General features: G+C 41.6%; 1 protein-coding gene across 7 annotated transcripts in view; it reads left to right on the plus strand.

Moving 5' to 3' along the window:
- Positions 1–25,602, plus strand: part of JARID2 (jumonji and AT-rich interaction domain containing 2) — a 252,410-nt gene that overhangs the window by 20,133 nt on the left and 206,675 nt on the right. The window contains exon 2 of one of the 7 annotated variants that reach the window (XM_084850269.1): positions 23,884–24,032. The exons of 5 other annotated variants lie outside the window; for them this stretch is intronic. In XM_084850269.1, coding sequence (XP_084706395.1) covers positions 24,030–24,032 — 3 coding nt within the window. In that variant the 5' untranslated portion in view covers positions 23,884–24,029. Of the gene's footprint in view, positions 1–60; positions 24,033–25,602 lie in introns of those variants that run through there. One more of the 7 variants, XM_084850268.1, reaches the window with a different exon arrangement.

Below are 25,602 nucleotides of genomic sequence, written 5' to 3' on the forward strand. Positions count from 1 at the left end.
GCCGACTGCTGCCTGGATACAGCACTTCAGTGCATCCAATAGTGAGCCTTTCCCTCTGCGGCCATCTGCCTCTTGCATAATTTCTGCCCCTATGTGATTCTTACTCTACAACCTTCCTCTGGGTCTCCTGAAGGCTTTGGAACGTAGTGGTCAAGGTGAATTAAGGATCACAGATGAGACAGCAGGGTGGTCTCAATGGAAGCATAACAAATCTTTTGCCCAAGCCTGGGCCCATTTTTTGTCTTCTGTTTGGAGGCTCATAAAAACTTAGAGCCTGTCCAGGATATATAATTTTGGGGGATAAATTGGATGAAATATTCAAGTTGGTAGAAACAGCAGTCGTCTCTCATCCCATATTCTTTTAGGAAAGCAGCTTTCCCCAACCTGGTGCTTTCTAGATGTGTTGGACAACCATTTCTATTGTTGGGGATGATGGGAGTTGTAGTCAAATATGTCTACATCATGAGAGATAGGTTACTCTCCCAAATTGTTCGCTGCTGAGGCACAAACTTTCTCTAATTGAACATCTGAGACAATTCTGTATTCCTGTCTCTAGAATTAACTAGATTTTCTCTCTTCATAAGGCTGGCTTATCTTTGCAAATATGTCCAGACAAGGAGTATCCTGACCACAGTCCCTGGTTTACTCAGTGCCTCTAAAGTTGCATTTAAATTGTAAAGTTCTCTTACATGCGGGGTTGAGCTTCCTTCCATCTGCCGCAGGCTTCTCTGGTTTGTGGCTCTTTGCTGTCTTTCTTCTCTCCCCCAAATAAAGACATTGTTGGAAAAGCTGTGGAAGATTATCAGTTTTCAGTTCTCTGATTTCTTAAATGTTAATTCATAAACTTGTTCTATTTATATATTTTCAAACATGCCTCAGAGCCTGTCAGTCACAGAGGGCTCCCTGATTCCATAGCTCAGAAAAGATGCAATAGAACACATTTCATACCCTGCGTATGGACTTACTAGAGGCATATGTCTGGAGGGTGATAGATGCTTGGTATGATCCAGCAAGGCTGTCCTAGCCTTATGACTTGCTACATATCCCAATGGTGCTAAAGATTTCTCTCCTCCTCTTCCACATCTGTCCCTACTCAAGCACTCACATAAGGCAGGTAAAGTATCCCCCATATCTTAAATAGATGGTAGTTTAATCTGCAGGCCTAAACAGTAAGCAATACATACTAGGGAATAAGCCATATTGAACACAGCGGGACTTACTTTTGAATAAACATGCATAGGATTGCATTGTCATATGGGTTGAGGAAATCAATATGGAGTCATAGGCCACATTCACACATAATTGAGCGTGAACATAACGCACATAGTAGTTCTAGCTATTAATAACATGACCTGAACATATGAAATAGCTAGAATCAGTCACGATGCTGTCAATCGCCACATGTACGTTTCATCTTTGCCACTTCAGGCAGATATATCCCCAAATGAGAGCTATGTCCAGATGTATTAAGAGGCAACACTCTCTAGTTACCACATGGAGACTGGTGTTACCAGTTTTTATTGTCCCTTATTTTATTCACACCCCACTTTTCAGTCAAGACTGAAACTAAAGCAGGGTACAATTTAAATCCACAAAACGTACACTATATTTGGGGTATGTGGAGGTGTTTATGGCAGCCTCCTCTGGTTCTTGGCAGTTGATGTCATAATCCAGGTTGTTAACACTTTCTTTTTGGGGGTAGGTGGGTGGGAAGGAGATGCGGATGGTTTTAATAGCTGGCTAATGGTAAAGATGTCAGCCCACAGAAGCAGCTCCTGTGATCTCCAGTGTGATTGCCTAAGGTCTGCCTTGCTAAGCATAAATCGCTCAATTGATCCATTGCCCTATAGGAAGATAGGAAGGAGCCTTACATTGGTTCATCCAGCCCAGTATTGTCTACACTGACTGGCGGCAGGTCTACAGGGTTTTAGGCAGGATTCTTTCCTAGCCCTACTTGGAGATGCCGGGGATTGAACTTGGGACCTTCTACATGCAAAGCCTGTGCTTCACCACTGAGCTACAGCCCTTCCCGAGTGCATTCAGATTTCATGTGCTTGGCCCAGGACACTTCTCAGTTTAAGGATAGCCCAGCCTATTTTGGCTGATTTTCTAGGTGCATTCAAACTAGCGGTTGGTTAATTGTGGCATGTACTCTGCCTTTGGTGGGCTGTTGCTTTCCTGATGATCATTCTGTATGAAAATGGATTTTAAGTGAGGCTGGGACTTCAGCAGTACTTCCAAACACTCCATGGGAAACTCGTTGGCATGAACAAAGTCGAAACTGGCCGCAACAGCTTCAGTCCTTGGAAGACTAAGGGCCCAACTATATATTACATGCACCTGTGTATAATAAATACCTGACAGCTCCTTTCTCTAAGGCAGGGTTAGGGAACATGTGGCCCTCCAGATGGTATTGGACTGCAGTTCCCATCAGTCCTAGCCAGCATCGTTAATGGTGAGGTAGGATGGCAATTTTGGTCCAATATCTGGAGGGCGACATGTTCCCCATTTCTGCTGTAAGGAAAAGAGGTTTGGGGAGGGATCTTCTTAAGGTGAGAGGTGGGAGGAAGGATGCAAACTTATCCCTTTCCTTCCAGGTGCCTAAGAATTTTCCATCTATTGGTGCATACCATGCAATTCTACCTTAAATAGCTTGTTATAACCTCTGTGAGAAGCAGAATATTTGCTTATTAATTCACTGTAGCCTACATGCTTACCTCCATCTCTACACAACATTGTATGACTTTTGTGACAATCTCTCCACCAGAGAAATGGGAGAGGTATCAAGAATAATACTGTTTCAAATATAATGTTGAATAAGATGGAAGACCCAGTTGCTAAAAAACCCAAATATACTCTGTGAGGCTTGTCTTTAGCATAACTGTCGGCTCTTTCCTTTCCATTCCATGTGTGCCAAGACTGGAAATTCTCTTCTTATATAATGCACAAAATGAGTGTCCGTCTTGCTGAATGCTGCTGTTTGATTTTATTTTATTTTTAAAAGGGGGTGTTTTTTGCCAAAATTATCTTAAAAAATCAGTGTTGCATGGAAATGACATTTTGGCAGGAGGCCTTCTGGTCTGTTTCTTTATGTTAGTAAAATTAAAAGTACTATATATTCAAGCCTCTTGTTGTGAACCGAGCAGTTCAGTAAAATTGGGTAAAAGTGTTTTTTTTTAAATCTCCTTTTTCCGTTGATCAGTATACTGAGATGACCTGATTTGTCATACTAATATACTTATACTTCTACAATGAAACTAGCAATCAGTTAGCTCAGTTAGCTCTATAAAAAAATTAAAAATATATTAAAAATGCTTACAAGAGCTAATTTTGTAGGGCGTAGCTCCCTCTCTTAATGTCATGTGGAATATTTTGCAATAATGCCTAGGTTAACAATGACAGTCTTGCCGTATTGTGGAGAAAAAAGAAGGCTTCTGTTCAAACCCAGCTGGATTTCAGGCTTAATTCATTGCTCTATGGTGGGATCACCACAGCTGCTATTGGGGCCTTTACAAATGCAAAAAAGCTGTCAGTGTTTGTTTTATCCCATGCATAAGCGATGAGGCCAAGTGGAGGAATCCATTCCAACATTCAGTGTACATGCTGTAGGCATTGTTGTTTTACAGCATTACTGTTTTATTTTGAACTTTAAAATAACTTGACACACAAGTGTGCCTTGAAGTGGGGGAGGGAACAATCTTGGGACAGGAATAAAACCATTTTAATAACTTCCATCATGTGAACTGTTTAGGATTTCCACCCGCAACAAAATTATTTTAATGGTTGTAAGCTGGCATAAAATTACTTTGGAAGATACTGAAAATAGTACTTGTGTTACATCTGCCATCAAATAAGGGCTTCCTTTAGTCATGTATTGACTCACTAATTTTTATTAGACTTTTTTCCCTACTGAAACTAACTGACACCTGTGTCTTCTATAGGCCTAGACTGGTTTTGGCTTCTTCCTCTGCAAAGAATCCTGGGAATTGTAGTTCTGTGAGCAGGCTGGCGCTAATAAAATTAATCGCTTCTTGAAAAACATTGTATTTCCTTGAGAGAAGCCATGTTGGTAAAACAGTTTTAAAACCAGTTTAATTTGTTAGCGTAGATATATGTTGTGATCCTGATTTGTGGGACACTGTAATAGGGGATAATGTATATTGGTACTTTATTTTTATTTTTTTGGTTGGATGGTTATGAAGCTCTTTATAAAATAGAACTGAATCCAGTTTGTTTTAGTGTCAAGTAGGTAAGATGCTGTTCCATTAACATTGGTGGCTTTATTTTTCCATAGAAATCAATCTGACCATTGCTTTCTCTGCTTTCCCTTCTGGTTGCCAAAGACTAAATAGACCTCCTTCCAGCCAATTAAAGAATAACATTGATTCATTTCACACTTGCTGCTTAACAATGCAAGTCATGGCATTTCACTTGGGGGCTGAGATTTTTTGCCTCTTCATGACTTCCAGTTCTTTTTGCTCCAAAAAAACCCTGGGACGCTTGCCTGGAGTCCTCTGTACCATGTGCCAGTCTAATGTGTCATATATTTACAATATCATTCCTTACCCATTTTCCAATTTTCTAGTCTTCCTCTAGCTATTAATACAAAGGTTTTTATTTTTAATTTGCCTCTAAAGTGGTAACTGCAGCTCAAGCCCAGGTGTGGACCATCCTTTGGTATTTTTCACATCTGTAGTTATCACAGTTTTGGATTTCATCGCCGGTAATCCTGTCTTTAAAACTGAATAGTTGGTTTTACATAGTATGTAGGTTGTAAAGTGGAAAATAAGCCTCCAGATGTTGAAAATTATGGTCCCATGGGCAAACCAGTGAAAGTAAGGTACATCCAAATCTGCCATCCTACATGTAATTAGGCTGCTTAAATCCCATTGATTTCAATGGGATTTAAGCAGCCTACCTCTGTGGGCAGGATTGCAACTTTAAATCCACTTCATTCTTTGGGGCTTAAGTGCTGAACCATGCACCTGTTTCTCCTGAGTTGTACCTCCTGTCTCAGCTATTTATGTCTGTTCAAATCCCAATAAAATCAGTAGTGTATACATACTGGGACAATTTAATCTTTATTTTGGGATGGGAATTATATAGTTTGTTTATGGTTTAGGAAAATGTTTTCAGTTTTGTGTTTTGTATAAGGGAAGGTTATTTCCACATGAGTTGCATAAAGGTGACAATTCTTTGCAAAATGATCACTGATAAAATTTTGAGTACACAGAGCACTATGTGTGACAGAATCTGAGTGTCAGGAGCGCCCTAGCTGCCTCTTACAGCCCCCTCCAATAGCCAACTCAGGACACAGACAATGAGGATTCTTTCCAAGGCTTTATTCCTTTATTACTTTATGACTCTTACAGATACTAATCACTAGCGACTAAGCAAGGAACTGCACTGGGGTAGATAGCAGAGTAGCCTAAGCTCCAGGTAAGGCAGTTGGTCCCTGTTTGAAGGAGAACCGCGGGAAGACTCTGAACTTATGGGCCAGGAAGAGATCCTTCCTCTTTCCCTTGGGTCCTCGGGATGTGACGGTTGTTTTAGCGCCAAATGAGCAGAGCGCCTCCTTTCGGCACCCTCCATCTGTCGCCACTCCCTGCGTCTGTGCCGAGTATCCAGCAAGCTCCCCTCCAGCGCTCTCTCACTGCCAGGGTCACTATCTCTCTCAGGAATGCTGGCAGGAGGAATCTCTGCCAGCTGCTGTGCTTGTGAGAGATGAGCGAGCTCCTCTCCCACGGATTGCTGTTCCTCCTCAGAATCAGAACTGCTCTGGGGCTCTATGGGCTCAGTTTCCACCCTGTCATCAAGATACTCTGAGAGAATTAAAGACCTAGAATCTGACATAAGGAACTCTTTTATGTTAGTGTTGAAGGCAGTGCAAGTCAACATGGAGAACAATTTTTAGACCTGCCTACAGCATAAATGGGGAAATGGCAAAACCATTTACTGAGTGGTAACTTGAGACAATGTGCTTGTAACCGCTTGGTCAGCTGGTGGTTTACTTTAATTTTTTGGATACTGGGAATATACTTGTGCTCCAGCTGTATCTGTCCTCTTCCTTTGTGCTTTTTGATCCATGTGTGATAATAGTGTTTTGAAGGAGATGTGAAGTACTTCATTCAATCAGGAGTCAGTGAGAGTTACTCACAGGGAAGTTGCTCTGCAAAAATGGCACATTTCTTCATGTATTTGTGAACTAGGTTCTGGCTTATATAGGATTTTTGTCCCACCCCTGGGAGCTGACCAGTTTACTTAGGAGTGTAGCATGGGGCAAGCTTTCTTGGATGTGTAGATACACACGCAACTGACCATCAGCTGTTTCCTTCTAGAAGTGGCAGGGTCTTCTAGAAGCGGGTTGATCCTGCAGCTATCCTGTGCCATCCAGAGGTGCTTTGTTAGGCAGTTTTTCATTTTCCTATGTTTAAATTACCTTAAAGTGATGGTTTAACTCCATAGTTTGGTTGCTTCGCTTTTTCTGCTGTTGTTTTGCTTGCTGATGTAAGAACGGAAAATGTTCTGTTAATGGTCCCAAAACATTAATTCAGAATTCAGTTTGTTTTTAAAAGCACAATATTTTCTGCAGAGATAACATACTTGTAAATAAAGTCAAATGTCACATTCTTGTGACCTGAATAATCTTTCTATTAGTTTGTTTTGTTGGAGTATTATGATTAAATTGATCAGGAGGTAGGATTTCCCATGGAGCATGTGGGCAGATGGGGACTGTTTCAGAGTTCTATTTAAAACTGTGGCCTTTAGGGTAGCCCCTCAGAACTGTGGTATAATTTAAACATAGGTTTTACATATCTGGACAGTTAGGGTGGACATCTGGTAACATTCATGTATTACAATTGCTAGACTAGAAGAATATTTGCTATAAAGCAGCTGGTAGCTGTAATTAAAAGCTCTGACCAGTTTTAAAGGGGAGTGTCTGTGTTTTACCCATAATGGTAGAAATATGAATGTGTTGCTGAAACCATGTATTTAGTGGGTCAGGGAAGAGAAGGGTGTCCTCTCATAAGCACAATGATTTGGGGGCTGCTTGTAGCTATATGTTACCCTGAAGCTTCAGAGCTGAAGGGAAGGACATTCTGGCCTCCACCAAGAGGCCAAGAGCCATTGGGAGTCTGCACCCCCTGCCTCCCTGGAAGAACATAATGGCAATGGGGAGACCAGCCTGGCCAGTAGAGGTGCAGCTGCCCCAGCGCATGCTTTCTTCCTCTTCCTCTTCCTCTTCCCATTCCTTTTTGTTTTTGTTTAGCATCCATCAGAATGCGAGTCTTTGGGCAGGTGACTGCCTTTTAATATGTGTACAGAATATCTGTTAGAAAATGTTATATTTGTGTAATACCTTTATTAGGTTATCCAAAAGATCACAAAAACTGTGCAAGCATTCGAGATCTCCAGATCTCTTAATCAGGCAAGAAATCTGGAATTCTCGAACGTTTGCACAATTTTTTTGATCCTTTGGATGACCTAATAAAGGTATTACACTAATATGGAATTTTTCTTACAGTCAACATAGCTACTTTTTTAGTAGTGATGTTGACCGTGTAAAGAAAATTTTAGGTGCAGTGAAAGTATTAATTAAAACCAATAATAATTCAGGGCTGCCCCCAAGGTACTCTGGTTCCTGAGACAAGAGATCCAAATAGCAACTGCCTCCTTACTTTTTAACATAAAGACAATCCACCAGAAATCTTTTGCACACTTTGGCTGTGTTTGGACATCACTTTAAGCCACAGTAGCTTAATCAGCTTGTCATGGTAGCTTATTGCAGTCCTCCCGCCCGAGCCGTGGTGCTGTGCAACCCATTGACAACATTCCAGCGTCACACCCACAGGGGGGTGTCAGCTCTAAAGTGCTGGAGGTTTGCAGGATTGGGACAAGACTTCATACACAGCCTCCCCCAGTTGGGAGGCACCTGATCCACCATCAAAACCCTATGCGATTACTCACCAAGGAGTGAAAATCCCAAGTGCACCAAAAAGGGAGTGGCAGCTATAAAGCTTTGGAGCTTTGCAGGCTCCGGACCAAACTTCATACCCAGCTGTGGTTGCTAAAGCGCTAAAGCAAAAGGCACTATAGCACTTTAGTGAATGAGTGAAAGATGCTATAGCTGCGTGTGAAGTTTGTTCCTGATCCTGCAGACCTCCAAGGTGTTATACCAACCACCCCGTTTTTGGTGCACCCAGGATTTTCTCTCCTTTGTGAGTTATCATGCAGAGTTTTGCTGGTGCATCGAGTGACTCCTGACTGGGGGAGGCTGTGTATGAAGTTTGGTCCCAGTCCTGCTAACTTAAGGTGTTCCCAATTGCGCATTTCACCCCATAGACACTACTGAAATAGCCCGTATAGGCTGTTTCCTTAACACAGAGGACACCCAGCAGAGCGACAGCAATCTGAACCGCTCTTGCAGCACAACTCTGTAGGCAACCAAAATAACCCACGGTGACTGTCAGATGGCACGATAACCCACGGTGGGTTAAATAACCCTTACTGCAGACGGTGGGATATCAGAGTGGGTTATTTGTGGCAAATTAGCCATCGTGGATTAAAAATTTCCTGATAGACAACATGATAATCCGCGATTGGTTAAATAAACCATCGTGGGTTATTTAACCCATTGTGGGTTATCGTGTTGTCCGAATCCAGTCCTTATGGTGTATTTTCCCCCCTGGATCAGTTTAGATCCATTTCCCACTCTGCTGCCTCAGTGGTGTCCTAGTGGCCTCATCGCCCTTGTGTTAAATCCAGATTCCTTGTGCAAGAGAAGGCCTTATCCACACAAACAGGAGGAGGAGGAAGAAAAACCTCTTAATGCTTGGGCGAGAGAGGTTATGAACACACTTTGTAACTTTGTACATCAAGTTTTGCTTTGTAACTGCATACATCAAGGTGTGTCAGCAGATTCTAGGGGTGTGCTGTTTGTGGGCAGGTGAAGTGCAAGAAGTGAAAGGTAAGCAGTAGGGGGAAGGCAGGGCATTACTCATGCCTGAAATACTAAGCTATATAGCAGTGGAGTTAAATGAGCAGAACATGGTGAATTTGGATAATTATGGTGTTTATATCCTGGGGTGGGTGCTGTACCTCTTAGTTCCTTATAAATGTGCAGAGATTCCAGAGGCATGCGGTCTATGCTCTGCGCTGCAACAAAAACACATTTTTGTTTCTTTTCATGCCTACTTTCAATAAACCACAAACGAGTAATTTACTCAACCTCCTAATTCTGATAGTCTTGTGTTAGTAGCGTTTCAGCTGAGTTTCTCTCTGATTATGGGGCCTGACTTTTATGCTTTCAAGCACTGGATGAAAAATGGATTTTTGTTTGTTTCATGTGGCATTAAAGTTCTCTGGAAAAGTTAGTTATGAATTAGGATGAAAAATAGAGAAACTTCCTGTCAGTAAAAAGAAGAAAAGCTAGTACCTTTTCATCTTTTAAAGAGTCAGTCAAAGCAATACATTGAAAAAGAATGTTTTGGATTTCAGTGGTTTCTGATCTATTTTTAATCTCATGTCTTTAATTTTTAATCCTGACTTACTTTTGCTCCGGTGTATTAACTTCTTTATTTTTCCACACATACTTTTTCTTGATAGCAAGGATATTTTACTAAATGTTTCTGTTCAGACTTTCAGGTATATCATTGGCAAATTGTGCCCCCATGCAGACGTTTGCCTGCTTGCGTCTAGGGCAAAAGTGGGCAGCTTGTGTCTTAACATGTGCATGTGTGTTGTAGTTTCAAGGAACAAGCCCACCAGCGCTGTATTCCGATACCACTGAGAGCTGGCCAGCTGAATGGACAAGTTGGACATCAGTACCAGACACAGAGCTGTAAGCTCCTGCCTCCTGCTGGTACTTCAGTAATGGAGCACTGGACACATCTGGGAAGCTGCCCTATACAGAGTCAGGCAGTTGGTCCATCAAGCTCAGTAGTATCTACACCACAGGCCCCCAACGTGGTGCCCATGGGCATCTGATTTTTTAAAAAATTGTTACGATTCCCCCCCCCCATTTTTTAAATATACATACATGGTGTTGTACGAAATGCATACAACTTTCTAGCAGTTATATATGGGCTGCAACAAAAATAGACCAAATATCCAAATAATTATCCATTTGAAGGTGACATCTATATGCCACCCTTTCAAATATTGAAAGTGATGGAAGGTCCTCTATCCATTGCATTATAGGAGGTGAGTGTTTGTCCTTTAAGTGTTGTCATATCAGTATTTTAGCTGTCAAAATGGTGCAGACAGCCCATGTATGCTGACCATTTGTTAATTTCCATGAAGCAGGTAAATAATTTAAAAGAGCATGAGTATGTATATCACTGAATATTAAAGACTGTTCCAGTACAATTTTTTTCTGTGTAATAACCTCCCCGTAAAAAGAAGCAACTACTGGACATTGCCAAAACATAGGTTTAAAAGAAGCTTTAACTATATTGCACTGTCAGCAATTAGCTGAATTAGACAATCCCTTATTAAAGAGACATTGTGGTGTCCAAGAGACATAAAGCAAATGTTTTTGCTGAATAAGACGCAGCCTAAGTTCCATAGGCATGAAAGGTAGATGCTAAAGCATTGACCCACTGATTAGGCATTTTGTGCCCACAGCATGGACTCAAATTCCAAAATGCACCCACTGGTCCAAAAAGGCTGGGGACCCCTGGTCTACACTGACTGGCAGCAGCTGTCTGTCGTTTCAGAAAGGAGTCTTTCTTTACTCGTTCTGCCTAGAGATGCAAGGGATTGAATCTGAGACCTTCCACATGCAAAACATGTATTTTACCACTGAGCTTTGGCGCTTCCACACATCTCTGATTTTTAAAGAATTAAGTGTAGAACAAAGCCTGGGTTACGGTTTCAAGCACAGCTGCTTTCTGGAATCTGTAGCAGAAAGAAAGGATGTTGTGGGGAAACCCGGTATTGCACGTATTGATTACCTATGGGTTAAATAACCCAAAGTTAGTCACGGCTTTGCCCAAGTAAGTGAGTGTACTGCTTCCTGCCCGCTTGCGACTTCTGCTCTGCATCAGCTTTCATAAACAACCTAGGAACCCAGAGTTTTAACCCATGGTTTGTTGTTGGGTTAAAACTCTGGGTTCTTTCTCCCTCAATAACCTGAAGTTCTGGGTTTGGATGTTGTATCAAAGAACCCAGGAATGGGGTACCTGAGTTATTTATGAAAACTGATGCAAAGCGGAAGCAGCAACCTTCCCATGAATGAGCGTTATGTGGGAACCAGGTCAGTGAGTGAGTCAGAGAAGACTGGAAAGGGCCATGAATGTCAGGGGAGAGCTCTAAATCTGGAACCACAGCCCACTCTTGGTGTAACCCTGCTGACAGCTGTGATATTTGGCCATGTTTATGGAGTGCCAGAGATGAAAGCATTTTTTTCTCCCCTTGTTAAGTCAATGTATTTAAAGTATGCAACAGTAGACCAATTGCCTAACATTTGGGTTAAGCTAAAAATAAGGCTAGCCCATGGACTGTATCGTCTACTACTCTGACTGGCATAGAATGACAGTGCATGTCATGGCAGATAAATATGGGATCAGACTTAATAATTTTGTGGGTGTAAAGGGAAAGGTTTGGTTTGGACAGTGCTGACATTGAAAAGAACTTTTGGATATTCAAGTATTATGCATTTTTGGTTCCTTATGTGCATCCCCCCCCCCCCCCCGCCTTTCTCAAATTACCACTTGTTAACAGAGGCAATCTTCAGCATTTTAGTTGGCAGAAAGCTCATTTGTATGCAGCTGCAAACACTTGCATTCCCTTTTTGCAGCTTTTTCTTACTCTTAAAGACATTAATAGAACCGCAAAACTGAAATGGGAAGGTAGAGACTTTCAGAACTTGGAGCCAAGTGTAATTAAAGCCAAGGAAGTTCTGGTTAAGGCTGCTTCTTCTCTTTGTGTTTTTGGAACATCCTCCTCAAACATATAATTTAGTTAGACACTGAGATGAAAAATGCAAGCAACTGTGTACCTGCATTAAGATATCTTTAACTTTGGTATTTCGCTTGCATTATGTTTGATGAACAAGTCCACAGGCTGACTTAATGAGCTCAGTGTGGAGGTGTGGTGATCTTTTCAGTTGACACTCAGCAAGATGGCATCCTGTATGACAGAGGGATTTTTAACTTGGGTTGTATCATTGTCTCCTCATGTTGTACCATGACACAGAGGTAGGCAGCCTCCATATTTGGACTACAACTCCCATCAGCCTACAACTCCCATTGTTGTGATGTCTGAACCCAGACATACTGCAATTAGTCTTAACTATGGTTAGTAGAAACAAGCGAACTTCAAACTATAATTTATGAAACTAGCTTGTCACTAACCATATTTAAGATTAACCACAGTGTAGAGTTCAGATGTAATGCTAAACGGAGGTTTAATCCAAAGCAGAAGGTTCCGATCTTTATGTGGCTACACTGGAGGGGGAGAGTGGGGGAGTGCCTGAGCCCAGGGCTTGGTGAGGTAACTGGGGACTATATATTTGAAATGTTACTCAGGCAGGAAAATCGGGAAAGATTTTTTAAAAAGTTGTCTACTATTTAAGGTGTCAAAAAAAGCCTTTTTCTTCACTGCCCTGGATAAGTTGACCTAATTCGCAATCATGGCGGCAGTTCCTGGGTTGTTTAACCCTGGAATTGTGGGGATGAATGGAGCATGCATATTTCCGCTTTTAATTAACAACTCAAGAATGCCTGCTCCTAGGTTGTTTCATGAAGTGAGAACTCAGAAGTTGAGTGATCCATTTATCTTTTATACATGATAAGGGTTATGAACTGAACCAGCCACTTCCTTTTTTAGAAACTCAAAGTGCAGGAAAAAATCCTTTTAGGATATGTTCACCAGGAATGCTCCTCCTTTTAGAACAGTATTGCATAACTACAAAATGTAAAGCTAATGAATGAGTGGTGGGTTAAGTGTTTCTAAAAGATCTTTGAGCATAACTATTAGCTGCTAGCAACAAGAAGAGTGTGCCATGGCTCTCAAATTCTTCACATTCCCTGTTTTATTAAAGTCCTCCAAAGCTTCACAAATGGAATGGTGCTTTTTATTTTGGATAGCCTTCTAGATGTTTGTATTTAGACCTGGCGGGATTATATATATTAAAGTTAATTTGCCTGAGGTTTGAAGCGCTGCAAGCCAATGAGCCATCCCTAGTAGCCATATACTTGGTCCTCCTTGTAGCTCCCTCTATCTTAAGGGAATGCAGGAGCTCAAGCTCAGTGGTATATCTATACCAAGTACTTCTTATTTATGAGGAGCCCTTGAGCACGCTCCGGGAGAGAGCGCAGGACAGGAAGGCCTGGCGTGCTATGGTCCATGGGGTCACGAAGAGTCGGACACGACTGAACGACTGAACAACAACAACAACTTGTTCCCTTCTTGGCATCATTCACTGAAGATCACACATTGCACATTTTCACAATCTCAGGGCCGAGCTAAACATACTGATAATCATGCATAGTTTAGCTATGCATGATAGGTTTCCTTATGCTAGTGTAAGTGTGCGTGGCCCTGATTAGGATCCGGAATGCAGTGATCTGGGAGGGAGGGGGTTAAATTTTCCCCTGCACCTATTTCCCCCCCTGAAATTCCACACCCTGGTGCTGTAGGGAGGAGGTTAAAAAAAGAAAAGAAAAAAGGCTCCATTGCAGTCAGTGGATACTTTTTTCTTTTTTTTAACACCCCCCCCCCAATTGGGTGGAATTTCAGGACAAAATAGGTGGGGGGGGAGGTTTACCACCCTCCAGATCACCACAGTCCTAATCTGAATCAGGGCCACCCACACTTAAACCAGCATAAGGAAACATATCGCGCATACCTAAACTATGTGTGATTACCAGAACGTTTAATTTGTCCCTCATTTACCCATGTGCATGAAGGGTTTTTAATTTTTTTAGGAATTGCACTTTCTATCCTTTCTACTGTAATAGTAGAAGAGCTTTTGCGCAGGTAGGAAGGCATCATGTAAAAAATGAATACTTAAATTCAGAAGGATGGCTATTAATACAGATATTTTAAGCTGGGGTAAAAGGCTGGCTGAAGTAAAGAAAATGAAGGGTGGGGTCTCTTAAAGGCAAAATTAGGCAACATCAGTGCAATCTGCTAGTTTGCTTCTGCTGTGGTAGCAGTATGCAGATTACTCGGAGGAAGAGGATGTTTGGCAGATCCTGCTCTAAAGCAACTGGTTGGATTTGCAAGACTGCTCTGCTTCTGCTCTGCCATCTTCTGCTTAGATTATATGAACTCTTTCCCCCTCTTTTATGCCGTTCACATGATGTAAGCAGCACTATTTTCATTTCCTGCTTTTGAGTCTGTGATGTATAATCATTAGAGAATAGTTGGTGAGCTTGTTTTCCCCCGCACATGTCTTTTTGGAGGTGGGGTGGGGGGATGTATTTCCACAGCAGGTTGGCTTCTGTTCTTCTTTGTTCTTGTTGGCTTGTGTTAATGGAATGTGTTTATTTTCCATATCTTATGCAATATGCTCTTGGGAATGTATTTCACAAAGAAAAATTATATGAAAACATATGTATGTATGTATGTATAAGGGGCCGCGGTGGCTTAGTGGTTAAGACGCTGAACTGCAGACTGGAAGGTCGGCAGGACAGCAGTTCAAGACCCGAGTGCTGCGTGATGGAGTGAGCTCCCGTCTTCAGTCCTAGCTTCTGCCAACCTAGCAGTTCGAAAGCAAGAAATTGCAAGTAGATAAATAGGTACCGCTTCGGCGGGAAAGGTAATAGCATTCCGTGCACCTCGGTGTTCAGTCATGCCGGCCACATGACCACAGAAGCGTCTTCGGACAGCGCTGGCTCTTCGGCTTAGAAACGGGGATGAGCACCGCACCCTAGAGTCGGACACGACTGGTTGGGGACATCTTTACCTTTTTATGTATGTATGAAGCAGCAGCATCTGCCCATTTCATTGCTCAAGCACTCTCGCCAGCAAGATGTCATTTGGATCCCATGGCATCCAAGCTCTACTGATGTAGTTTAATTCCATGGATGTTTGAATACCGATTCTAAGGCCTGCCAAGTCCCCCTCTTAGCATTCTATGGCCTGGCTTAGGACTCCCAAGCCACACTGTGCTATCAGAACAAGTAACCCAATGACAGCCAAAGATGCCATGACACCCCTGCCTGAAAAGCTGCACTGTGACACTAGGGTGGTGGGTGGTAGGGGTGGCACGAAGAAGAAGACAGTGGCTGAAGGGATTGTTGCCAGAGTGAAATAGATCACAAGATGAGAAGCAGGTTTTGTAGGAGAATGAAAATGCAGACCATTGTACTGATCGGTCCTTAGCTAGTATCTAAATAAAATTGTTTTGTCTTTTTAAAGTCCTCAACTGCAGTTCAACTATTAATGCTACATTTTTTGATGAAACGTATCTAGAGACAATACTTAAGTAGGATAGTTAAACCAGTAGGCTGTCAAGTATGCCCATTTCAAAAGTTACAGACACTAACTACTAAAATGGTTTAAATGTGTAATTTCACTATGTGTGTCTCCTCTTCCCCGGATTTCTAAACGGTCACATCACCTGCATTTTACTTCTCATGTGATTCAAACTAAATGTTCTTTCATAAGCAATAACTTTTTCCGTTTATTCTTTGACCGTTGGCCTTGTTTGTGCTGATGTGAATATGGTGTTTTGCATGGTCAGTTTCATTATGCAATTAGATGTGGGACTGGTATTTTCTGTTCAGTGGCTCTAAAGTGCAGTCATTTCCAGACAATTCTGGCTCAGTTCAGGTATCATGCCAAAAAATAAAAAGTCAGGCATCGTGCCAAATCATGGTTTGTTCTACTCATAGTTTAGAACCCATACTGTGGTTTAAGCTTCTTAACAAGCACACAAACCATGGTTTGTCTACTGTTCATGGTTTGTTATGCTGTTTATCTAATTTCATTTTCTATCTGTTTAGCACTCCAGTCTGTAGGTATGACGGCCTCTAGAGGTGGAGCAACAGCGATAACTATGGCTAAATGCATGTATATGCCTTTCTTTTTAGAGTCCTGTGTTTTGGAGACAATGGCTGCTTCAGACACAACTATCTCAGTATGATACACCATTGCTTATTAGACTGAGGACACGTGTTGTGCATGTGTACTTTACCTACCCCTTTTCATCCTTTTTTTCCTTCATGAACCATAATAAAGGCTTATGGGGTTTATTAAACTAAAGTCTTCTGTTGCATCTGAACTGGGAAACTTTGGAACAGGAAACAATAAAAATGCTGAAGATTGGTTACATAGGTTCATACTTTTATCTTTGGTGGGAGTGTTCAGCAGTACAGGAGTTTTGGAACATGGTTGCTGATTCCTATCAAGAATTTCTTCACAAGCTATGCTTCTTCAACTTTTTGAACCTAATGATCCTGGATTTCTGCATAAAAACCTTAAGAAATGGTATACAGCTGCCAAGTCATGTACAGTGTGTAATTGGAAGTCTCCAAAGCAACCAAGAGCAGTGGATTGATAAAATTTGGGAGGCTATGACTATGTATAAACTTACTCAGCAAGTGCAGCACCAAGGAATCCCAACTTTAAGAAAAATATTATGGCACCATGGTTTCCATTTATTTCCTGTGTTGAAGCCCATCAAACTTTTGATCAAATTCCAACCAAATACAGTTGCCTGTATTTTTTCTAATATACACATACACACAAAACAACACACGCTTGCACACACTCCTTTTATATGTGCTACAAATTGTATTTTTATTTTTCTATCAGATATTGAGCTCCTTCTTAGGGTGTTTTACTCTATATGTTCCATAAGCATATTGATTATAGGCTAAGAATTATAATTAGTGAATTCCTTTGTTTCTTTAGTGATCTTGGTTTATTATTATATATGTTCTTCTTTTAGTTGCCTTTCAAAATAAAATAAAATTTCGTGAAAAAAAAGTGCTGAAGGTGGAGGAGGAGCAGATGAGCAAGGACAAATCCTGCAGGCGCAAGGCTCTTTCTTGGTTTATTAGACTGAGATTGTTATGTCTGAACCCGACATGTTTGTTCTGTTCATCCAGAATCGAGACTTTGCCACTGCAGAAATCAAATTGCCACGTCCTACTTCAATATCGCTGCCATTTGGTGTTTGATAATTGTATGACTGGTACCAAGAGGGATAGCTTGAATGACTACTCTTTAATGTGCCGAGATTCTAGAAATCAGATGGCCATAATGCAGTCTGTTTCTATATTTCTTCTCTCATCTTCAGAGAGAGAAAGAAATACCTATTGGTGTTGCTTATATTAAATTCTGTGGGTTTAATTTTGCAACACAGCTGCAATTATGATTTAACGTGAGATAGCGGCACACCGTCTTTCTGACATCAGTTAAAGTGCTCAGAAAATCAGGGCATGACATGTAAGACATGGTTTTAAAGTATACTGTGTGCAAAAACAATATCGATAGCTGCATAGAGGAGGGAAGAAGGTCGATTAAAAGAGAGCCACTGAGATTTATTTTTTCTTGAAATACTTTGCGAGTAACACTGCTGTGACATTTGCTTCTGCCATTGAAACTCATCTATGCCCAAGTAGGCCTATTTCAGTTGTAGTTGAAGGGATTCTCAAGAGTAGAACTATCAATGGGGGTTTAATTCAGTGACTGTTAATGTGGATGTATTCTCAGGGAATGTTGGTGCAACTGAAGCCAACAAAGAGTTGAGTTATCCACTTTATCCAAAACCTTTAATTTATAACATTAGTGCTATTCCAAATTTCTGACCTTATGTGAATACAAGCCCTGCTGAACCATGGAGTTACATTTTGAATGATGGATTTAGAAAATGCAGAACACAGTAGATCTCCTGTGTGTATGTGTGTTCATGTATGCATTAGAATCATAGAAATATAGGGTTGGAAGGGGCCTACAGGACCATCGAATCCAACCCCCTGCTCAGTGCAAGAAGCCTGATTCCCAGGCAGTCTCCCATCCAAGTACTAACCAGGGTTGACCCTGTTTAGCGTCCAAGTAAGCTTGCTGCAGTGCAGTCATTTAAAGGTTTTCTGCAGTAATAAATGACAATGCAGTCTATCCAAAGTGTGAGAATGATTTCTTTTGGCAGCAAATGTTTTCTAAAGCCAACTTTTGTGTTTTTATGGTGTGTCACCTCTCTTGGTAAAAAAAAAAATATTTTCCTATCCTCACAATTGTGTAAGGATTCTTTGTTCTACCACCAGGCATAAGGCCTGCACAAGGATTTTGGGGAGGATTTAGTGAGATGATGACTGATTTATACCCACTATAAGTATGACTAGTTTTCACTTCATTTCTTAATTTACCCTGTTTAGCACCTTTTGGCTTTATGCGCTTTCCTTAGGAACACACCATAACAGACATTCGTTAGCTTGTTCCGGTGTTGTAGATCTCATTGGAAATGTGCCAAGGGACAGCAGCTAATGTGCATATTGTCAGGGGCCAGGGAGACACAATAAATGTTAATATTTTGGGTGCATGTACTGGACATAATTGCTGTTGCATTCGTACGCTTGTACAAGGACAAATTATGGTTGCTGAATATGTTAGTTATTCTAAATATTAGCAGTTTGATATAGTGATCTCAGATATGCAAAACATGAGTCCTTGCTAATATATGGATTTTAGAAATCTTGAAAATTAAAACTGGGGCAGGGGAAGAAGGGGTTCTTGGTTTCTGGGTGTTTTCTGAAAGGTGTTGGTGATGGCATTAGATAACTTTCTATTTGCCCAACAGCCAAGCTGGCATTAGTCATGGGAGTGAGCAGGATGAGAAATCCATGTGACTAGTCCCGAATGTGTGAAAACAGATTGTACTGCTCGTTCTAAGCTCCCACGATCCACATTCGGTTTATCTACTAATAGTACTGACCCCAAAATGATTGTGTTGGCCTAGCACTGGAGAGTCTTGGGTGCAAAGGTGCACTTAGCCATGATACTCCTTGGGTGGGCTTGGGCTAGCTACTATCTTTTAGACTAACCTAACCTCACAGGGTTGTTGTGAGCATATAACTGGGAGCAGGGAGAACCATGTATGCCACCTTGAGCTTCTTAGAGGAAAGGCTCCTGGGATATAAATGTCATAGATTCTCTCCATAACTGGGTTTGCACGTCATACTGCAATTTTTGGATTGTTTAACCCAGGAATTTCTGAGGATGAGCAAAGCAACAAGTGTGCTGCCTTCCGCACATCTGTTGTTTCCACTTTTAATTAACAACCGAGTAACACCCTGTTACTGGATTGTTTTGTGATGCTCTGAAACTCTGGGTTATTTATGGGTTAAACAATCCAGAGTTAACCCAACAACAGACCATGGGCAGCAAACCTGAGGCAAAAGCATATGGTCTTGGTATGACCTCTGAAATGTTCAGGCACTGCCTGGCACTCTTGTTTTAATCCAAGCCTTTTCATTTTGTATTAAGAAATAATAGAATAATGTGCTGGTGTTTCTGCTAGCACTTTAGCTGTAATGAAGAGGGTAAAAATCAATGACTTAGTATGAACTGCCAGAATTAATATTAGCATCATATCAACAGTAATAATGTAGCTGTTCCCTAGATTTGTTTGCATTTAAGCTAAAGCTGGGCCAAGCCGAGAGATTGATTTCTCATCACTGCTGACTCTAGTTCCAAAATGCTGTTTCCTTTCCCCCTCGTGCTATTTTAATAATGCATTAAGTTCAAATCTCTCAAGACTCAGTGAGGTGCCCTTGGGGGGCTGTTAGCGAGGTTGAGCATCCTTTTTGGTGGCATAAGGTGATGGTGGTGATGCAGCCAGGAATGTTTTGATCTGAGATTGTGCACTGATTTTGAATGGTGTGCAAGAGGCAGGCAAGACGCTTGAGACTCTGTGGTGGGAAGAATATGTTCTGCCATCTGTGGTTGGTTAACTCTCTACTGCCTGACATCTGGATTTGTTTCAGGATTTGTAGACATGATTTTGGAATGTATTGGATTTGTGTCTAGGACACTGCTGCATTAACATTGTAAATTCAGAAATATATTTAATGACTTGTGTCGTATGGGATGGAGGATATGATATTTGAACTGTAAGCATGCATATAGATGAAAGCGTATCTTGGGCATGGGAGTAAGATGTCACTTCCCCAAATAAATGAGATAATATTTCAGCCTTCTCCAACTTGGTGCCCTCCATCTGTTTTGGACTATAATCCCCCAGCACACTCTACTGGCTGGGGGATGATGTGAGCAGTAGTCTTAAAACATCTGGAGGGCACCAGATTGGGGCAGGTTGATACATACGTATAGCAATCTCAGTTATATGAGTGCTAATCCTTATATAGCCAAAAAGATGCCATCTGTGCACGAGATGGAGATATCAGCAGACTTGAGGGAACCCATAGGGTTTGCAGAAAAACAAAAAATTTCAAGGGTGGGGGAAATCTCTCAGGAGGGACTTCACCTCTCCAAACCACTCAGTGAGGACTGAACATGCTCCATGGGCATGAAATGCTGCCAGTGGGGTGGGGAACCCCACTGAAAACTGGAGAGGGGAAATGGAATGGAGTATCCTGGAGGAGGGCATATCTGAACAGGAGCGCTCCACACTGCGTCATTTTGTTGCAGGTTCCACTTATTCTATAATCTGGAGGCAAGGCTAGTCTGTACTTTAAAAAGAACCCCTTCTAGTCTCTCTTCATAAACTTGGGTGTAATGAAGAGGGGCATGCAGGAGGGGGCCCTAGTTCAGCGGTAGAGCACCTGCTTTGCATGCAGAAGGTCCCAGGTTCAATCCGCAGCATCTCCAGGTAGGGCTAAGAAAGAATCCTGGCCTGAAACTCTGGACTACTGCTGCCAGTCAGTGTTGACAATACTGGGCTAGATGGACCAATGGTTTGACTCAGGAGCACAGGAAGCTGCCTTACTACTATACCTCCATTTCCGTAGTGATCCATATGTAAGCCTTTTCTTCTCTGTTTGGTTCATTTGGTCTTTTGCCTCTCTGTAGTGTCCTGGATGGGAGACAAGATAATAGTCTCTGAACCTTTGACTTGTGAAGCTGAAAGGACCATGAGTAATTTATAAAATGTTCACTATTTCTCCAGACACATAAAATGTGTTTGAGCTGTAAGGCTCTATAAACATTCAGCCAGTCAGCCTTTCCCCCCTTGTGGTTTGCATGCCATCATCAAGAATTGCTCAATCTCTTCAGAGCCTAGAAGTGTTTGCATAGCCTTGTTGCTCAGAGGTATATCTGTCTTGTAGAAGCCTTGAATAAGAGGGACGCTTTCCTGAGTTGTGCTGGAATGTAACCTCCTTTATGGTAGTCTCCATTGAAAGCTGCTGTCCAGTATGTTGCATTAGGGCCTGATATCCAAACAAGTACCCAAGGGGCAGGGAAGACATGGGGGCAAACTGCATGTTATAGACAGAGTTCCATGAATTCATTTGCTTGCTCGCCAGCAGTAAGTGCCCTTCACCCATCTGGTGAGTACCCCTGTACCTGCTTTTAGGAGAGAAGCCACTCTCCTCTTTTCTGCTTTGTCACATAGTTTTTTGTGTGTGCAGAAGGCAGCATCAGCAAAGCATTCATGCATGTCCTGAAAGAGTCTATCACCAGAGGCAAAGAGCCTTCCCTCCTTTGAGTTCTCTGCACGTGCCATAGCACTTGGCAAAGGAATGGGTCTATGATTATCACAGATAGTGGTTTTAGGTCTGTAACTCTGTATACTTGGCTTCTTTTTAAAAGCAGCTTTGGTTTGTATGTGTTTGGTTTGTGATTCTTTCCCTGCCAGCTATCTTTTTCTGCTCAAAATCACCCCTCTCAGCTACTTCCCCCTCCCATGGAATTCCAGATGTGTGAGGAGAAAAACAGTGGAGGGTTAAGCACTACTGCTTGCCCACTCAGAATGTGGCTTTTCATTAAAAAAAAATCTGCCCAGGAATACACATCATGTTAAAACTAGTGCTTTCCTGTAAAAATTTCAATCCCTAGGCTTGGCTGGAGCAGGAAAGTTCTTATTGTTACCTTTTAAAAATTAAGTTTAAAGTTTCTGTAAGTGGGACTGGGTATTATTGCTTTACTAGTGCTGTAAAAGTTGCCCTTTTGAGATGTTTGGAAGTGTATTTGAAAAAAACCCTACTTTCTACTCTAGCCTCCTCCAACCTGATGCCCTCCAGATGTTTTAGACCAGGAGTGGGCAGAAGGTAGATCTCAAGATTTTTAGAACTTCGACTCCCAGAAGCCCCTGTCAGCATGGCCAATGGTTAGGAATGCTGGGAGGTGAAGTGTAAAACATCTGGAGCTCTCCTTTCTGCCCACCCCATTTTAGACTACATTTTAGACTGTCTGTTGGGCATGTTGGCTGGGACGATGGAAGTTGTAGTCTAAAACATCAGGAGGGTACCAGGTTGGGGAAGGCTGTACTACTCTTTCATTTTTTCTCCATGCCTGTTCTTAGCCATTGTTCCTCTGGTGGAATACAAACACAATCAAGCGTTTATTGCATTTGATAAGCAACCCTTTATCTAATTTGTAATGGCGGGGTAGTATTGGTTAGTTTTAGTCCTTCCTTCTGTCCATTCAGTAAAGTGCTTTTGAGAATTGTTCATGAGGATACGTATAAATCCGAGAGAGTTGTGATGTTTGTGTGAGTAGAGTGAGCACTCTCCAATGTCAATACCTGGTCTGTGCGTGTGTGTGTGCCGTGTTCGCACTTGTTTGCTAGCCAGTACAGTTATGCGAGTCAAATATTATATAAGCCTTGTAACCTTTTTGACAATTAAATATAGAAAAATGTGGCTAAATAATTATGTGGGAATATTTCTTAGCCTGGCTAGATCTTTCCTCTTAAATCATGTTGACAAAGAAACTGCCTTTAAATACACAATGAATTTGAAATCTTCTGAACCTTCTGACAAAAGGTAATGTACCTTGCTACACAGTAGCTCTGTTTTCTTCCCTCCCTCCCTCTTTCTCTCTTTCTCTGGCAAGAAGCAACGCTTTTGCATCTCTTTCAAACTTGGCAGTTAAATGAAGGTGGTGCACTCAAGAGGAAATGGCTACAGGAAGGTTGTGCATGGTGGTGAGTGAGAATGTGCCAAAGGTGACCCAGCTGTATTGCTATTTTCGGCTAATTCGATGCACTTAGTTGGAGCCTGCATTTTAATTAAAGGGTAAAGGTATATTTAATGATCATTAAAGTTCCCTTTAAAAAGTCTGTTTTATGCTTAAGTAATGGGAATGGTGGTAAAAAAAAGAGAGGTGGCCAACTAATCATTACTTTTGTCTTTTTACCCAGCATGCATGGGGCACCCTTGGCTTTGTTCTTTTGAGGATTTAATGCACACTTTGAATAAGTTGGGTGTATTATTACAGTCCACCTACCTCATTAATTTTGGCTTCTGTGCCCTGTGATAAGTGGTGCTGGCAGAGGTATTCAGTTGAAATATGGGTGAGCAAAAATACCCTCACAAGAATCTATACATATAAATAGAGATTCAGTAATCCCATTTAGGTGCCGTTCTTAAAAGCGCCAAACACGTATGTGAGTATGTTCCTTGTGTTATAGGAGCATTCCCCAATCTGGTGTCCTCTGGATGTATAGGACTGCAACTCCCATCATTCCCAGCCAACATACATCTGGAGGGTACTAGGTTGGGTAAGGCTGCTGTCTAGTATCTTAATTAGGGCTGAGTCAAAATTGCCCCCCCTCCACTTTGCCATTCTGCGCACAGGCTGCAAATTGTGAGTGTGTGTTGCGGGGCACGCATGTTCTGACTCTTTTGTTGGGGAGGGTCACAAAAAACACCGCAGGCTGCTAGTGTTTCCTTTTTCACTACTCACAGGGTGCCAGAACTAGGGCAGAAAAAACGAGATTTGACTTCAGATATCATTATTTTGCAGAATCCAGTTGCTACATTATGACGTCTGCAGCCGACTCTGATGGCAAGCAATGCTTCTGCCATCATGGTAGTGTTTTGTTGGAAAAGAAGAAAGGGGAAACGGGACCCAGCATGCTTTAACTGACTAGGAGAACTGGGAAGACAAGAATGGTTTGTAGCATTTGATTGCAGTGTTGGTTTTCAGGCTGTGTTCAAGTCAAACTTGGTGTACCTTGATAACTTACTGGGTTCTTCAACATGAAGATCAGTAACAGCAGATAAGACTTCCCTGAAAGTTTGGCAACCACTTAATAATCCCCGCTTATGTATTTTATTTATTTATTTATTTAAAACATTTGTGTCCCGCCCTATATCATGAAGCTCTCAGGGCAGCATACCTATAAAATCAATTTAAACAGTATAAAACAATGAATAATTTAAACAGCTAAAAGCATATTATACCATTAAACAAGCTAATACAATTGGAAAATCTAAAACAATAAAACAGTGTGCAACTTTAGGGAATTCAGTTAGACCTCAAAGGCTTTGATGAAAAGCCATGTTTTAACTTGGCACTGAAATGAAACCAATGTCTGTGCCAGTCAGGCCTCCAAGGGGAGGGCATTCCACAACCGGGGTGTCACAGCAGAGAAGACCATCTCCCACGTCCCACTATAGTATATGTCTCATACCAGTGAGATGCAGTGGAGGGCCCCTCCAACAGATTTCAATCCTCGGGCAGGCATATATAGGGAGAGGCGCTTCCTCAAATATCAAGGTCCCAAGCCATATAGGGCTTTAAATGTCATCACCAGCACCTTGAATTCCGACCGGAAGTGTATTGGCAGCCAGTGGAATTCCTTAAAAACTGGTGCTATATGATCTTTATGAGTTGTTCTAGTCAACAGTCTAGCTGTTGCATTTTGCACTAGCTGCAACTTCTGAGTTGTCTTCAAGGGCAGCCCCATGTGAAGTGCATTGCAGTAGTCTAATCCATGTAAGGTGCAGCCACAGACGATCGTTTGGTGTGTTTAAGGGATGCTTAGTTCTTATGGGGCATCAGTTAAGCCCAACATAGGCTGCATGTCCGCCCCAGACTTTTTTGTAATATGGAGGGGCTTCTTAGTAGATGAGTTGCAGTGAAAGGGTTCCCTGGAGGTAGGTTTTTTTTTTTTTTTTTAACCACTGGATTAGAATATTAGTGTAGGCTGTTAAATGAGCTATGAAAACTTAGGCTTTGTTTGTGTTTTTAAACCTGCTAGTAAATATTGTCTGACTATCCTCCTCATTACTGTACTTTGTACCCTGACTTGACCTCCTTAGATTACAAACTCCTTTTTTGTATTAGGTGCTTGGCAAACATTCTTATGTCCCTTAACATGAGGATACACAGCTCAAAGCATACAGAGTAACACTACTAAAAGCTTCTTTTTAAAAAAGAAAAAAAGCAGAGTTTTTTTTTTTAAGCCATTAACAGCTTAAGCAAATAAACAAACTCTAAGCTGGTCTGTCTGTCTGGTAGACAAGGCTATTCATAGAATCCTAATCCTCCTTAATTAAGTAATATACTTTCGATAATGTCCCCATAAGGCTCCTTCTCTCTGTGGAACCAAATGCCTCTGGTCTCTGAGGGAACGGAATGAAAAGCAAGAATAATTCAATTTTGGGAAGAGACTAATGAGAGTAAAAGTTGATCGCCTTAGTAGAACATGAAGCACAAACTGGCACACAATGTTTACTT

This window comes from Heloderma suspectum, chromosome 4, assembly GCF_057233095.1.
Source record: "Heloderma suspectum isolate Gila_16-S chromosome 4, 16-S_ref, whole genome shotgun sequence".
NCBI classification, from domain to species: domain Eukaryota; kingdom Metazoa; phylum Chordata; class Lepidosauria; order Squamata; family Helodermatidae; genus Heloderma; species Heloderma suspectum.